Below are 16,367 nucleotides of genomic sequence, written 5' to 3'. Positions count from 1 at the left end.
GTGGAGAGGAGACAGTGATGAAGCCAATCAGTATATGGGGATGATTAGGAGGCCATGATGGACAGAGGCCAAGGGGCAAATTGGTTTTTTTTGTGACCACAGAGAGTCAGGACCTCCGTTTAACGACTCATCCGAAGGACGGATTCAAGTAATAAGTAAATATGCATATGTTATACTCTCAATAATCATATATCAGTGATGATAATTTATTTGTGTTCACCTGAATCCTCTGTTTTTTCTCTAACAGTTTCTCCCGTGTTTGAGGTCGGCCTGATCCCTGATCGTCACTCGCTTCACCGTTTAGCCTGTTTAAAATAAATGCTTTTATAATCACCCACGGCAAAACATGATCAGAAATGTCTTGTTACCGTTAACTAAAACTGTTTAAAATAATTTATGGTAACTGAAATAAAGCTGAAATAAAACAAAAATGTAAATTTTACATGAAAAACTAACTTTAAAAACATGAAAAAAAAATTTATAATTAGAAATGAGAAAATGGCAACTAACTGAAATAAAATAAGTTAAAGTACTAAAATTACTAAAACTGAATTAAAATACATTTAAGCTTTATAGAAATATATATTTTTTAAACTAATAAAAATGACAAAACATCACAAAATTAATAAAATATCATCTAAAATGAAATACTGAAAACATGATAAAAACTAACTCTAAATAATTTATAATAATATATTTAAATTATATATATAAATATATATATATATATATATTTATTTTAGATACATCCAATTATGAATAATAATAATAAATAATAATTCTTTATTATAAAACTATATTATGAAAACTGTAAATATAAAAATAAAAGCTAATTGAAAATATAAATAATTACTATAATAGCATATATAAAATAACACTGAATCTGTGTCACTTCTAGCCAGTGTCTCATGGACTATAAATAAGTGTCTCTGAGCTACAGCCGCCAAACTATACAAAGATAAACATATGGAAACAATACGTAACAGGAAGTGCTGTTCAGACACTGACGCCACACCTGTTTGCTTTCCTGTTTAAAAGGCTTTTTTCTGTAACTTTTCATCAAACCAGTCTTCAAATACAATATAGTGAAGCATACTGTAGTATTACAGAACATCTAGTCAGATTAAAAATCAGATTTTAACTGTGAAGAATGGATATTCATTCATATTTGAGTGTAAATGTGTAGGAAATACTATGTTAAGATCTGATAAAGAAAACTCAGTTTTTAAAAGGAATTTATCATTTTACTCAGCAAAGATGCATTAAATTGTTCAAAAGAAACAGTAAAACATTTATAATGTTAGAAAACATATCTATTTCAGATAAATCTATTCATTAAAGAATCCTGAAAAATAAAATGCATCACAGTTTCCACATAAATATGAAGCAGCACCACTGTTTTCAAAATGAATAATAATCACAAATGTTTCTTGAGCATCAAATCATCATATTAGAATGATTTCTGAAGGATCATGTGACACTGAAGACTGGAGTAATGATGCTGAAAAATCAGCAGGAATACAGTTTAACAATAGAAAACAGATATTTTAATTTGGAATAATATTGAATTTTTACTGTATTTTTTGATTAAGTAAATGCAGCTTTGATGAGCAGAAGAGGCATTTAAAAACATTAATAAATCTTACCATTACTAAACATTTGAAAAGTTCTCAAAACAGACAACCTCTCGATGAATGAAGGTATAATGTGTTTGGATGTTTGCAGACCTGCAGTGCGTGTCTGTCCTGTGGATGGCGCTGTGCACCGCTGTCCTGAGACGCTGCAGAAATCCAGTGATCTCAGGGTGTCTGGACGGGAGACCAGGCTTTAGTGTTGCTCTCTCTCTCCACAGCTCCTCTAGTTTCTTACCAAAACGCTCAGCTAAACGCACAAACAAAGAAAACCTTTCAGCAATCTTTCTTTGATGGAGTACAGCATAAGCCACACAAAAATGTACAGCCGTTTCTGGTCAATTTAGGTCAAACTCAATACAAAAACATTATACAAACACTAAACTCATCTTGTATCAAATTATTTTTTTATTTTAATTTAGAAAATTATTCATAACAAACACAGAGGTATCGGTTTATATAAGTTATAAAAGCGCTATTTCGAAATGTTCTCTGAACGTTTAAAATCCAGTAAAAACATTCCTTTAAAAACATTAAAGGAAACATTCCATTTTGTCATTTTGCAAACATTATTGGAATGTTACTTTTTAAAGTTCTCTGAACATTCTGAAACAAATAGTAACATTTCAAAAATGTTAGACAAACTTCCAAATAAAACGTCTCTGTAAAAACCCTCCACGAAAAATGTATAAATAATGTTTAAGTGTTAACATTTTAGGAGCATTATTAATGATAACTTTGAACAAACATTCTATTAACGTCACTGGAGTTCACTGGTGTTCTCCTATTTCCCTTTATTATTTTATGTTGCTTTATGCAATTTACTCGGTTAAGCACTTGGTCAGCTTAGCAATGGCGCCACCAGGGGGTGGGCAGGGGTGGCCGGCTGACTCCTGGCCACCCCAATGGCCAGTATAAATTTTAGAAGCATCAGTTATGCATTTCATAAATAAGTCAAAAATATTCTTTAGTATAAGAAGATGGGGAATTATGTGTCGTGACGTGCTTTTTAAGTGTCAAACGGTTACAGTATACTGTTACAGCAGCTTTTAGATGTGTCTTTGCGCGCTTTTCGGCACCTCCCGCTTTTTTCACGTCAGTTTGGGTGACAAAGTCATTCCATAGCTTAATGTGAGGGACAGAAGTCTATTTACATCATTAAAGTATACGGAAACTCGTTTTCCCTCCTCTGCGGCTGTCAATCATTCTCCATTCATATTCAAACAGCGCGCGCGCCTCTTGGATGCACGGTAAAACTCTCTCCAATATGATATATTCACATTATAATGCATGATCTGTAGATAAAAGGCTGTAGATTTGCATAAAATTACTTTATTTTGTTGGAGTTTGTTGCTGTTTTTAAACGACTCACTACCGTTGGCTTGCTAGATCACACAGATCACAAGGACTATGAATCGGCATCAAACGCACAATAACTGGAATTTAAAACTGTGAAACAAAGGGACAAATCGCACTAGGATTTGTGCGCTCGACATTTCTTCGCTTTGTGACGTGAACTTTAAATGCGCACTTATGCAGCGCTGCACGCTGTGACTTCATGTTGCTTTGAGCACATCATTCTGCACCCGCGAATCCCGCGATGCGTATACACGCTGTGTGCGCTCTGTTTTTCATGTTATCATGGGTTTGCGCACTGAAATATTATTAAAAGCCAATATATTTTGTTATACCTAGCCTGCTCAATACATTTAAAATAAGCATCATTTAATTGTATATTATTTCTTTGTAGTGTAGGCTATATATGCACTTCTGAATTCTTATCATTAATATATAAATATAAAATTGTGAAATGTATGATTGCCTGATTGAATTTTATAAGAGAACTAATAGTAATTTGTTTTTTATCAAGATATTTATATTTTATAAAAATTACTGTGCAGATTTTTTCAAGAATTACTTTTTGCTGCTGATTTATACACTCATTAAGTTTATTAAAAATTCATAATACATTTATGTAATATTTAAAGGTGTTAACTGTAATCTTACACTGCAAAATAATAACTTAAAAAGGATTAAATTCATCACAATTATGTAAGTATCTGGAAATTTGCCACGGGGCGAGGGCCCTTATATATATCATATCTATATAATATATATCATTATATATAATATAATATATATTAGTAGGGCCCTACTAATATCATTAGTAACATTAAATACAACACAATAAACCAAAGTATATCCGTAGGAGTTTCCTTAAAGAGCAACATGCAGGTTGGACACCCCTATATAGCATAGTGTATGTTGATGATAAAACAACTAGATTTTCTGAACTGGAGTAATATATATTTAGCCATTAACGATATTTTGAGATAAATTGTGATAAAATAACTTCCGTGTTTATAAAGCACTAACTGGAAGTGACGATGGGCAAGGGAGTCTGGTCAAGTTCAAGCTCAGGTTACAATGGATGTGAATGAAGAAACCGAGTTCTCCGATGTTGACGAGCATGCCTATGATAGCCCACAGGTAGGGAGGGGCCGATCCGATCCAGTATCGGTATCGGGACAGATACCAGTGTAATTCATGTAACGGATTTTCCCGATCCAACCTGCGGAGATATCCGATATCCTGCTGAAATGATTCCAAAAGTGATTCCTGCCGGCCAGTCTGCTAGCTGGCTGCAAACTGTGGAATGGCTTTCCTGAACGGAGGCGCGGCTCAATGAGACACAGAGACCCCCCTCAGGAAATCCATTCCGCAGTTTGCAGCCAGCAAGCAGGATAGCATTGAGCTGCCAAGGAGTTCGCTGTGTGTAAATACTTCACACTGGAAACACCACAGAGCAAAACAGCATAATGCAATGTTTTCAAAGCCGTATTAATTAAACCATCTGTCTGTGATGCAAAAAATCTCCAGGTCTATAATTCTCCGGAGTGAAATGTGCGTTACAAACGACCGAGTGTGTGGTGACAGACGCGGCAGTGAAGTCTGCTCTCTTCACCTGCACAAAACGCACCCAAAAACGAAAAGCCTTGTTTTTCCTAGAAGGAAAATGATGGACACGATGTCCTGACAGGCTGGAATTCGTGCAACAAGCACAAACACAACAATTTACCATTATGACATCTCTAAAACTCGATCTAAAACTTTCTCTGTCTCTCACTACCGCTCTAACTACAGCTGAACGCGAGCTCTTGTTTGCCTCGGCCTACGTCATATGACGCGTTGCTAGCGGGAAAGGCGTATTCCAGAGCCTAGCACATTTTAATCAAAATCTCTACATCAAATGAGATTTCATTAGTAATTTCTACATATGTGTTTTTAAAAGACCTCTTCAGACAATATCAAGTATTAATTCAGTTATAAATTCAACCTGCACGTTGCTCTTTAAGTCTTTCTGATAGTTTTCTACAGGCCGGTTTACTACAACAGTAGAATAAAATTCTGAAATTATGGTTTATAGTTTTGGTGTGCCACCCCAAGATTTTAAGTGGCCCCATCTGGCCACCCCTATGAAAATTTTCTGGAGGCGCCACTGCAGCTTAGCCATGTTTAAATATGCTATATAAATAAATGTTACTTACTTTTTTTTCTCAAAAACAGCCAAATATCATCATTTAAATCGGCTATCAGATTAATTCACCTATTATTGATTACAACACAGTTTTCCACAAAAAGAGCCCCATTAAAGCACTTACAACCTAATCTACAATTTAATCTACGGTGTGTGCGTGTTTTTGAGTATAAGACAGCACAAAACAAACACAACTGACCCACTTTACACACACACAGGTCTAGAAAAAGTCAGGGTTAGTTATGTAAATCACAAGGTTTGTCAGGCTCTAAAGAGGGGAAAAGGCTTCCAGCTGACTAATGTAGGTCAATCATCTGATCTTATAAAATGGAAGTAGTTGTTTACAAGATCATCCACAAGAGATACCGAAATTAGGACTATTTCCTTTCCAATCTAAAATGAACCCATACAAATCATGACACACTGGTGCTCAGGGTCCGAAATTAACACCCGCCAAGCGCCAAATGCGGGTAGATTTTCCGTTTGGCGAGTAAATCTCAAAAGGCTATCCGCCCCCCTGGCGGGTGAATGTTCATACCAAAATAGTAATTTAATAAAATGTTTATTACAATTGCATTTTGTAATGTTATAAAATATCTAGCATGATGGCTACGGACATGACGGAGTTGTTGTGTTTGCGGGATGGGAATTGAAAGTGACATGGCGCACCTGAAGAACGAGCAGAGAGAGAGAGAGAGACAGCGAGAGAGAGAGAGAGAGACAGCGAGAGAGAGAGAGAGAGAGAGAGACAGCGAGAGAGAGAGAGAGAGAGAGAGAGAGAGAGAGCCCTGGTCGCGCGCCCGCACTCTTTCTCTTCGAAACCAGGCGAAAGTATAAACAAGGCTTCACCGTCTCCTAATCGCTGTCTTGCTCTCTCTCCCTGGCACATATTCATCAAAATAAATCGACACGATGGTAAAGGTCGGAAGATCATAGTTTCATGTGGAGCATTCGGATATTTTTTTTCCTGAATTACCGCTGGGTGTGAACTGTGAATTGTGCTAAAATACCTTATCTTCTCTGAAGCGTTCCGCACATTCAGCTGACATAAACCACACTTTAAATAAACGAAAAAACCTATCCAGTGATTAAATGTTTTCTGAGTTGACACAAATCTTGAGGGATGTCCTAGCTGCCGGGATAATCAAACAACGCGTACACATCCCATAATGACACGTCCAATTCGCGAACTAATGACTCACTCGTTTGAACCGATTCATTTTAATGAAGGGTTAAAAACAACTGATATTTCCAGTCCTTCAGTTACTGATCAGTCAGAGTAAATGGAGTAAAAAAATAGGCAGAGTAAAACTAAATATTTTTTTGAAATAATTATAATATATTATTATTGCATACTTTTTATTAAATATACAATTAATACATTTCATTTGTACAGAACTAATTTTATAGGCACCACCACAAAAATATTTTAATGTGTGTAAATTGTGTAATATGTGTGTGTAAATAAAAGTAAGAATGGAAAATAATAGACCAGAAATATAATGCCAAAAATGTTTAAATATAGCCTATATAAATTAATGTATATGTGACACAAAAAGGCTGTTTATTATTTTTAGCGGTAAAAAATATGCTTGGCTGGTGGATTTTTTCATCTACCAGTCCCAGTGGCAGGTGAGCCAAAAAGTTAATTTCGGACCCTGCTGGTGCTGCATGATGACTGTGCTGATGATGACCAGAAGATGGCGCGGTTTGACAATGAATCGCAGAACTTTCTCAAAGTTATGGACTATAAATAATGTAATAATGTATACTGTACAGTGCTGTCTAATACTGTTCAAAAATAGCATGTGAAACACACATGCAAAGATAAACATTTCAAATGTGATCCTCCTCAGAAAAAAATAGACTTCCATGCAGTGCACAACAAAAATACTTTTCTGTTTTAAAAAGTTGAAAATATGCAGAAACTACAGAAATGTTCAGCATTGAAGCAGACGAGGTGAACTGTGTTTCATTGCCAATCAAAAAAACCCATGGGATGTAAAAACAATCTTAGGCCTGTGGCAATTATTGATTAATAGTCTGATCATGATCATTGATTTAATCGCAATTATTTAAGATGACCGCAATAATTGTGCAGTTTATATTTCAATCACATTTTACCATCAAAATAAGGGAAATTTAAGCACTTAAAGAAATCAAATGCACTGTTATAAACACGGTTATAAAGTACAAAAAGATAATCAGACTGCAAAATATTATAATTAATAAATAAATATTTATTTTTTTCTAGCATTAAAGACAATCATAAGGGTCTTTTTCATTATAACTTTTATTATTATATTATGTACGTAAAAAACATAGTCAAAAAATAACATATTAGGCTTTCACTGTTAGGGACATGAACAAAACAGAATTAAGTCATTAAGTCGCTATTATTCGTATGACAATTAATCATAAGCACGAAATTTCACAATTGTGACAGGCCTAAATATTCCTGCTATGAAGTGAGCAATCACAAGTTAATATTTTTGGTCTGGTTTGACGTCACCATTGCTGAGTATGGACAATCAGCTGGGAGTGTTTGGATGTTTGCTCACCACATTAATGTGTTGAAACAGTTTTGTCTTCTGTCATCAGCTGTGGACTTATTTAGACATAAAACTGAAAACCTAAATTCGAAGATACAGTATGGAGTAGGATCATCCTTAAAGATTAAAATGTGAAGCAATGGCTACATCATTTAAAAAAAAAAATTTCTTTTGATAGAGCATTAAAGGTGCAATAAGTGATTTCTGAGAAACACTGTTGATATATGAAATCAACCCAAACAAACACACCCCTGCCTTCATTGCTCCGCCCTCAAAATGCACGAACACGCAATGCAAGAGTTGATGTCTCTTTATCATAGCAGAAGCAAAGCAAAATAAAATAAAGCTTTGCGAGAAATATAGTGAAGCCGATGAACGAACGACGAGAACAAAAAATGAACATACAGTACACGAGTACAAGCAAGCAAGTGTTCGCTGTTAGTCACCAGCAGCACACACTCAAAACCAATCTTACGCATTCGGCAGAAACAACCGTTTTTCATTTTCAGCACTAGCCTGATTATAATCCTTCTTTTTCCAGTGTTGTTCCTCTGACCTTTACCCTTGTGTAATGTCTCTCAGCCATCTCTCTTTCTACAGTGTTTCTTCAAATCTCCCTCTTGCTCACTCTCTCTCTCTCTCCACTCCCACATGAGTGGACACGCCCCCTGCTGCTGATTGGCTCACTCTGTCTCCTCCCCATTATGAGTGAACACGCCCCCTTATGCCTATTTGCTCACTCTGTCTCCTCCCCATCATGAGTGGACACGCCCCCTACTGCTGATTGACTCTGTCTCCTCCCCATTATGAGTTGACACGCCCCCTTATGCCTATTTGCTCACTCTGTCTCCTCCCCCATCATGAGTGGACCCGCCCCCTACTGCTGATTGACTCTGTCTCCTCCCCCCATCATGAGTTGACACGCCCCCTACTGCTGATTGGCTCACTCTGTCTCCTCCCCATCATGCATGAACACGCCCCTACTGCTGATTGGCTCACTCTGTCTCCTCCCCCATTATGAGTGGACACGCCCCCTTCTGCCTATTTGCTCACTCTGTCTCCTCCCCATCATGAGTGGGCACACCTCCTTCTGCTGATTGGCTCACTCTCTCTCCTCCCCCATCATGAATGGATGATTGCTGATTGGCTAGTTTGTTGTGCTGATTGCTTTGTTTGTTGTACTGACCCCTTATGCTGATTGGCTAGTTTGTTGTGGCGCTCTGTCCGATCCACTTACAACAGCATTTCACAGAAATCTGCACCTTTAATTATATTTTAGAATAAGAATCAATTCTGTTTCAGTATTTATACTAAATCTACACATACTATTTGCAAGAGAAACGAATTTACATTATAATAATAATTAATCAACCAAGAGCTGAGCATGTAAAATGTCTGACCTGTGTCATAGTCGTCGTCCAAAACCGCTTTGTGCTGTAATCTCTGAACCTTCATCATTATGGATTCGATCTAAAGAGGGAAAACATTGTAAAACATTAAAAAAAATTCTAGATTGTAAGTGAAGACAGTTAAGCGACTCGATGTCACTTACAGTAAAATAAAAATTACTTAATGGCTTAAACCTATGAAGCCCACTATATCATTCTTTTATATATACGAAAATGAAGGCCTCTAAATGATCAGCATGATCAAAAACTGTTGCACTACTAGGGCTGGGTATCGTAACAAAATTTTCGATACCGATACCGATACCTTGACTTCGATACCGGTTCCTGAATGATACTTTTTTCGATACCAATTTTATCAATATAACATTACCTTAAAAAAAAAACTTTTATTTTTTCAGTTTGTTGACTTTTTTACACTCATATTTTGAGTCTGTAAAAAAGCACCAATGCTAAACTTTTCTATGTTTCCTAATCATTTAACAACATGTATTCTTTACTTCAATGAGCTCATTGTTTCTGCCTTAACTTAATGCATTGTTTAACAATGAAACTGAATGAAAATTAATTGAAATGCATTACACACAGTAACCCCTGATAACAGATCACTCTAAATTGTAATTTAGACACATGCATTTTCTGTAAAGCTCCTTTGAAACGATATGTATTGTGAAAAATGCTATACAAATAAATGTGAATTGAATTAAATATAGGCTACTGGGGTGCGGGATGCCTCACGCTCAGCACACATGAAGCTTGCCGCAAAGCACTGGCAAAAGTAGCCTAATGATTATGGATGTGTCGGGAAACGATAGCAAGGAGATATTTTAATTGTTTATTAATGAACAAGTGTTTACTAAACGTGTTGCCTGCAAAGATGATTATTGCGAATTTGCGATGCTGACTCGTCATCCCTGCAGTAGTGAACGCGCGCACGCCTTTATGGATTAGGTAATCAAACTATTTATTTCTAATTGTTTCGTTTAAAAGTAGACATATTTTGAACATATATAGAACTATTTCTCATGTCTGTGAGGCAAGTATCCTATACGCTGAGTTTGGTTTATATGTGACGCGCTCCAGTTCTTGTAGTCGAAGGCTGATAAACTTTCTACTCTCGAGTGTATTCTGTGCGCTTTTAAGTGCCTTATCAGATTTACCGTGTTACCGGTCTTGGCAGCAATTATCTTGTCGAAAATATTGCATCGTGTGCTTATGGCATCGATTCGGGTACATAGGTACACTTTTGATCATTTCCACATATTTTCTATCTATCTGGGTTGGACGCTTACACACACACTACAGCCTCACGTGCGACGAGCCACGTCTCTGGGCAGCCGCGTAAACTAGTGTTTTTCCGCCACAGCCAATCATGCTGCGTGTTTATTGTTTCACTGACGTTGACGAGATTAACCACTTAGGTAACGAAACTTGGTACCGAAAAACAAGACATGTTTCGATACTCGGTAGTATCGAGGCAATTCGGGCGGTACCTAAAAAGTACCAAACTCGGTACCCAGCCCTATGCACAACATGCCTTGTGTCATCTGACTTTTTTAGCAAGTAAAAGGCCTTTTTGTTTTTTGGTTTGTTATGATCGATAGTTGATTTAGCAAACACTTTTAAATATTAATCCTCCAGTAAAATGTATATATATAATTATGGAGATATCTTATACATTGTTGTGTCGTACTGAGTTTTAAGAACTCCTTTTATACCAACTGCTATTTTTATGTTAAATGATCTGTAACATGGGTATGTTGGTGTTGTTATGTTGATGTGTGTGACTGAGTAAATGTGATGTGTGGAACCTGTGCAAACCAAATTTCCTAAGGGATAAATAAACTGAACTGAACTGACCTTGGTGTTTGTGCGATTGTTCTGCAGACATTCTTGCAGAACATCTTCGTACTTCTTTTTCAGGCTGTCCCGACTCGGTTCTGAGGACGCGGTGGCGCTCTCGTATCCAGAGGTGACCGACGAGGCCGAGGTCGAGTCTGACGAGTCAATCGAGAGCAAAGACGTGACTTCGGTGTCCAGAGAGCCAGTATCTGAGTCCGGGATGTTTTCTTTAGCATAAGACGTCTGCATGTCCAGGTCTGCTAGCCACAGATCCCGGTCCAATAACAGCCCTTTTTGTTGAACTGACTGACCAATCGAGCCAGGCAAATGTCTAAATGCGAAAACCTCAGGTCCTGATTGGCTAATTGGAACAGAGCTGATCTCTGATTGGCTGAAGTGAGCGTGAGGTTTTAAAACACCTAAGTTTGAAGTTTCAGACTTCAGTTTGTCCAGTGATGTCGATTCAGATTGTTTGTTTGTGCTCCCATCTAAAAATTCACTAGTTTCTAATGACTGCTGAATGAAACTAAAGCTAGAATTGAAAATGTCGCATGATTTCGTTAGAGAATTTTTCTCTGTGTCACGCAAACAGTGAGTTTTGGAAGAATCCGAAGAGTTGTCTGCCAAGAAAACATCCTTATGCCATTTCTCGCCGAGGCATTTAGAAACGCTCTTTTGCGTTTGAGTCTTTGAATGTCCTTGTTCAGAATCACATGGCGTTCTGGCAGCTTCGACCTGGTTAAGCGGCTCTGACCGTCTCCACTTGCGACGGCTTCCCGATGCTGCTGCACCACCTGTTGAGAACAGATTGCTGGTTAAACCTCTAAGTCTTGATAATAAACCATGAGAGGCACTTGGATATCTGACATGCAAACTTTCACAATGGTATTTTTGTAAACAATAATGACCCATGACAGCTGCCGTCCTGTGGTTCAGCTGTAAAATCTCCCTGTGATCAGTGTGTAAAATGCAATACAGCTGCTGAGAAATGACAACTAATAAACACATCGGGAAACTAATATATATCATTAAATATTGTACCTTTTTTATACATTTAAAATGTAGTTTGTTGTGTAATTTTACAATTTAAATTTACAAAAAACTTTAATGTAATTTAAAAAAATATAAAAACTTTTTAATTTAAAACTAACGGAGAAATCAGGAAATCCACAATAAAAACAACTAAATAAATTGCATATCAATAAATATTGTACTTTTTTTATTATTTCTTTCTTTTTAAATTGTATATTTTACACTTTAATTTTACACAAAACTTTAATGTATTTTTTTTAAATAGTTGAAATTAAAATTGAATGGAAATTAAAATAAAACTAATAAATTCCATTTCAATTAATATTGTAAATACTTTAATTAATTTACTTATTTATTTTAAAAATTGTAAATTTTATTTACACTTTAATTTTACACATAACTTAAATGTTTATTTTTAAATAGCACATCAGGAAACACACAATAAAAAGAGTTTAGAGTTTAATCAATTCCGTATCAGTAAATAAAGTACCTTTTTACTTTTTTACATTTAAAATGTAATTTTTTTTTACCATTTTACACTTAAATTTTATACAAAACTACCATTGTAACAGATGTTTACATCTGACACAGATATATTAGTGCTGGACAACAGTTATGCGATTAATCACATACAAAATAAAAAAGTTTGTGTTTACATAATATATGGGTGTGTACCGTGTATAATTAATTTGTATATATACACACATATGCATGTATATATTTAAGAAATATTTTCTTGTATATACTGTATATATTTTTATTGCTATGGAATTTAAAAAAGAACCATCACTTTAAAATTAATACTAAATATAAATATTAAACCAATAGTAAAGAAAATAAAATAATAAAAAAAATTTAATAAAAAAAATATATAAATATATATAATTAAATTAAATTAAATTAGTATTATTTGCAGGAAGGAACCCTAAAGAGTTTTAGGAGTTTTATAATAAATTAAAATACATTACAAATACATACAATACATTATAATACAAAGATTGATACTAATTTGATACTTCTGAGCAATGAAACATTCCTCTGGCTGAGTAAAACTGACTGCAAGATTAGCTGAAATGAGTTAATGAGTTCAAATGCATTAACAACAAGCCATCAGAAAATTACAAGCCCCAAAAACACCAAAGAGATACAAGTCTAAAACCAAAACCTCCACATGTCAAGTCAACAGAACACACTGGCCTGTTGTTCTGGAAGGGGACGGATCACTCTCAAATGAACTCTTTATCTGCAGCTCTGATTGGCTCTTTGTTTAAACGTGTTTCCCACAAACCCTCACTGCAACGAATGCAGAATGCGTCCCGTGTACAGAGTGAGAACAGCTGCGGTGCCGTTAAACGAGTCTCTCGCTGATCTTTTAAACATAAACACACAAACTCACAAGGGAGAAATAACAGCGATTCACAGGACTGTGAGAACCGAGAGCTCAGACTAGACCATCACTGAGACAAAACCTGACCTCTGAAAAAGGAGGGAAATAGAAAGTTTATGTCACTGATTTCTATCCATCATATTTTTCCATGTAAGATTTTTCATCCCTTTAATATTTGGCCACTTCTTAAATGGTAGAAATGCCACAACCACTGTAATTTCTTGAACAAGATTCAGATTCAGATTATTTTATTTAACGCCATGTCAGCATTCAAAGCTATTTTCATGGCAAAAATTAAATAACAAAAATACAAATATCATTTAAAACAATAAAAACAAATACAAAAACAGCAAGTCATATTATACAAGATTCTTTAAATTAACATTGATAAAAATCTAAAACCGTTTCAGGCACAATCTTATTAAATATGTCCTTAAGTGAAGTAAATTCATAAAAGAGCATTCTGCTTGTATTAAGTCCAGGACAATCCAAAAAAATGTTTGACAGATAAGGGAATCTTACAAAACATGCATAAAGTTTCTTGAACAAGAAAACATACACTCAGAACGAGGGTTTAAACTTTTATTTTGAAATCGCGATAAATTAACAGATTGCATATTTAGAAACATATTGATGCATTCTCCTGCGTTGGTGTATAGATCATTGTTAGAAATGCATGATGCGTTCAGCATTCGTATTTACTTCCGAGTTGCAAAATAAGGTGGATAGTCTGAACATGTGGAAGTCTTAAATATGTAAGGCAAGAAAAATGATGCCAAATACTCTTTTTATCTTCTTTCTTTCACCATAAATTACGCCGAGCTAATGAAGAGCAGATGAAGAATGTTTTCTAGAAAGAAAAGAAGAGAGAGATTAACAAAACTTTTTTTTGTTGACAAGCTATTAACTTGAAGCCCCCTATAAGATCTTAAATGAATTTCAATGGGCCTGATCTGTTAAAACGGTTCTATATAAACTTGGTCAAATACAGTAAATGTGCCTCAGCAAAATTAATATATATCTGGGCCCGTATTCATAAAGATTCTAAGAATCCTCTCAGAAAACTCTTAATTTAGCTTAAAATCTTTTACGTAGGAGTCTTAGCTTAAGAGCGTTTCGGGACCGATCTGAGAGCAAATCTGAGTAAGGAAAAGACAAAAACTTTTATCTTAGTGAGGAGGCGGGGTTGACACCGTTGCTATGTATGACACAATCTTTTGAAGACTGTGATTGGTTGGTTGTCCAAGAAGGGAAAAAAGAGTGATTTTAAGTATAGGGTCTATTCTAAGCCTTCACTTTGAAATTACGTGCGTAATTTTTCCTACCAAAAAATGTGACCGTTCTCTCTCTCTCACACACACACACACACACACACACACACACACACACACACACACACACACACACACACACACACACACACACACACACACACACACACACACACACACACACACACACACACACACACACACAAACAAACACACACACACACATTATATATGTGTAAACAAACAAACACACACACACACACACACACACACAAACAAACACACACAAACAAACACACACACACAAACAAACACACACACACACATTATATATGTGTAAACAAACAAACACACACACACACACACACACATTATATATGTGTATATAAATCCTTTTTTTTATTTACCATGCTGTTAATTTCCTATAAGGTATTTGATTGGCTTAGAATGATCAAAATTGTTCCACTCTTTCCAATTACACTGATTGCTGGCATGTATATTTAAGTGGTGGTTTGAATGTTGGTTTTAATGTAACAAACATGGAATCAAAACCAAGAAGGATAAGAAAGCCCAACTGGACAGAGGAACAGTGTTTACTGTTAGCCCATTTAGTGGATGTACACAAGGCCATCCTTGAAGGAAAATTCGGGCCGGGTGTCAATCTATAGCGTCTTATTAACTCACTGTCATCCATTGTCTGCAACTAATTTCTTCTCCCTATTCGTCTTTCTGCCATTTTCTCCTCTGCTAAAGAAACTCTTAAGTAGGGGTGTGCCATATCATACCGTCCACGATAATACCGGTATACATTTTTACATGATAAAAAAGTGTCATATCGCGATATCTATGATATAGCGACGCAATGACGTATGGCGCATTTACGTTCCCTAGCACGCACAACAACAACACCTGTCTGAGCGCGAGAGCAGCCTGTCAGCCTCCGATGACGATTTAGCAATTTCACAAACAGCTTGAGTGTTCAGCGGCGCTGCCGACGCGCGTCTTCTCTCGCGCGCGTTTAGGAGTCGGGACATGACTGAATGGTCTCTTGCACAATCTAGCCATCAGTGCATCGTATCTAAAGTTTATAATTTTCAAGTCTTCTTAATTCTTATCAGTTTAAACATTCAAGCGGTTTTAAACTATCCAGTAAGCTACTCGCGCACTCTCTGAGAGAGTTACACTGCGTGCATACATAGAGTACAGCTCGCGAGAAACTAAAGTTATTTTTCGCGTATTATATCGCTTTAATGGGGGGAAAAACGCAAAATTGTGTAAAACTTCCGGTCTTGGTAAGTATACTCAAAAACGCATGTGACAGTGTGACAGACAGTATAATGAAAACAGCAATGGCTCCGTGCACTAGCTGTAAAAGTGACAGCAGTCATAAGCTATGCGTCTGTCATTAATGTTGTCGTCAAAACAACAAAAGATAGCTTTAATTGTAATGAATGAGAATTATTAGCCTATGTATTTAATTTAATCAGGAAACAGAACTAAAAGACTATGTGTTATTTTACATTTGATTACTTTATTATGTTTCTGTAGTATTTCTGAATACTGGTGTTAGACCTACACCCATTTAACATTTAATTCAAAGATTGAAATCAAGCTTCCTTGTGTTGTATAAACTCTTAACAAAAAAATTACCACATTGTAAAAACGCAATGAGTGAGCAAACATTTAGGCGAGATAAACATAATAAGAA

The 16,367-nt window shown here is 35.9% G+C and overlaps 1 protein-coding gene across 4 annotated transcripts in view; it reads right to left on the bottom strand.

The window, feature by feature from the left end:
* disc1 (DISC1 scaffold protein) overlaps positions 1–16,367 on the bottom strand; it is a 79,951-nt gene that overhangs the window by 46,042 nt on the left and 17,542 nt on the right. For all 4 annotated transcript variants that reach the window (XM_077217376.1, XM_077217375.1, XM_077217377.1 and 1 more), the window contains exons 2-5: positions 10,988–11,763; positions 9,122–9,191; positions 1,728–1,881; positions 221–305 (exon numbers count right to left, since the gene is read on the bottom strand). In XM_077217376.1, coding sequence (XP_077073491.1) covers positions 221–305; positions 1,728–1,881; positions 9,122–9,191; positions 10,988–11,763 — 1,085 coding nt within the window. The remainder of the gene's footprint in view (positions 1–220; positions 306–1,727; positions 1,882–9,121; positions 9,192–10,987; positions 11,764–16,367) is intronic.

Source organism: Siphateles boraxobius, unplaced genomic scaffold (assembly GCF_051911475.1).
Source record: "Siphateles boraxobius isolate OS27281-9 unplaced genomic scaffold, OSU_SipBor_1 73, whole genome shotgun sequence".
NCBI lineage: Eukaryota > Metazoa > Chordata > Actinopteri > Cypriniformes > Leuciscidae > Siphateles > Siphateles boraxobius.
The sequence above is the reverse complement of the archived record's forward strand: the minus strand, read 5'-3'. Positions and strand labels throughout refer to the sequence as shown.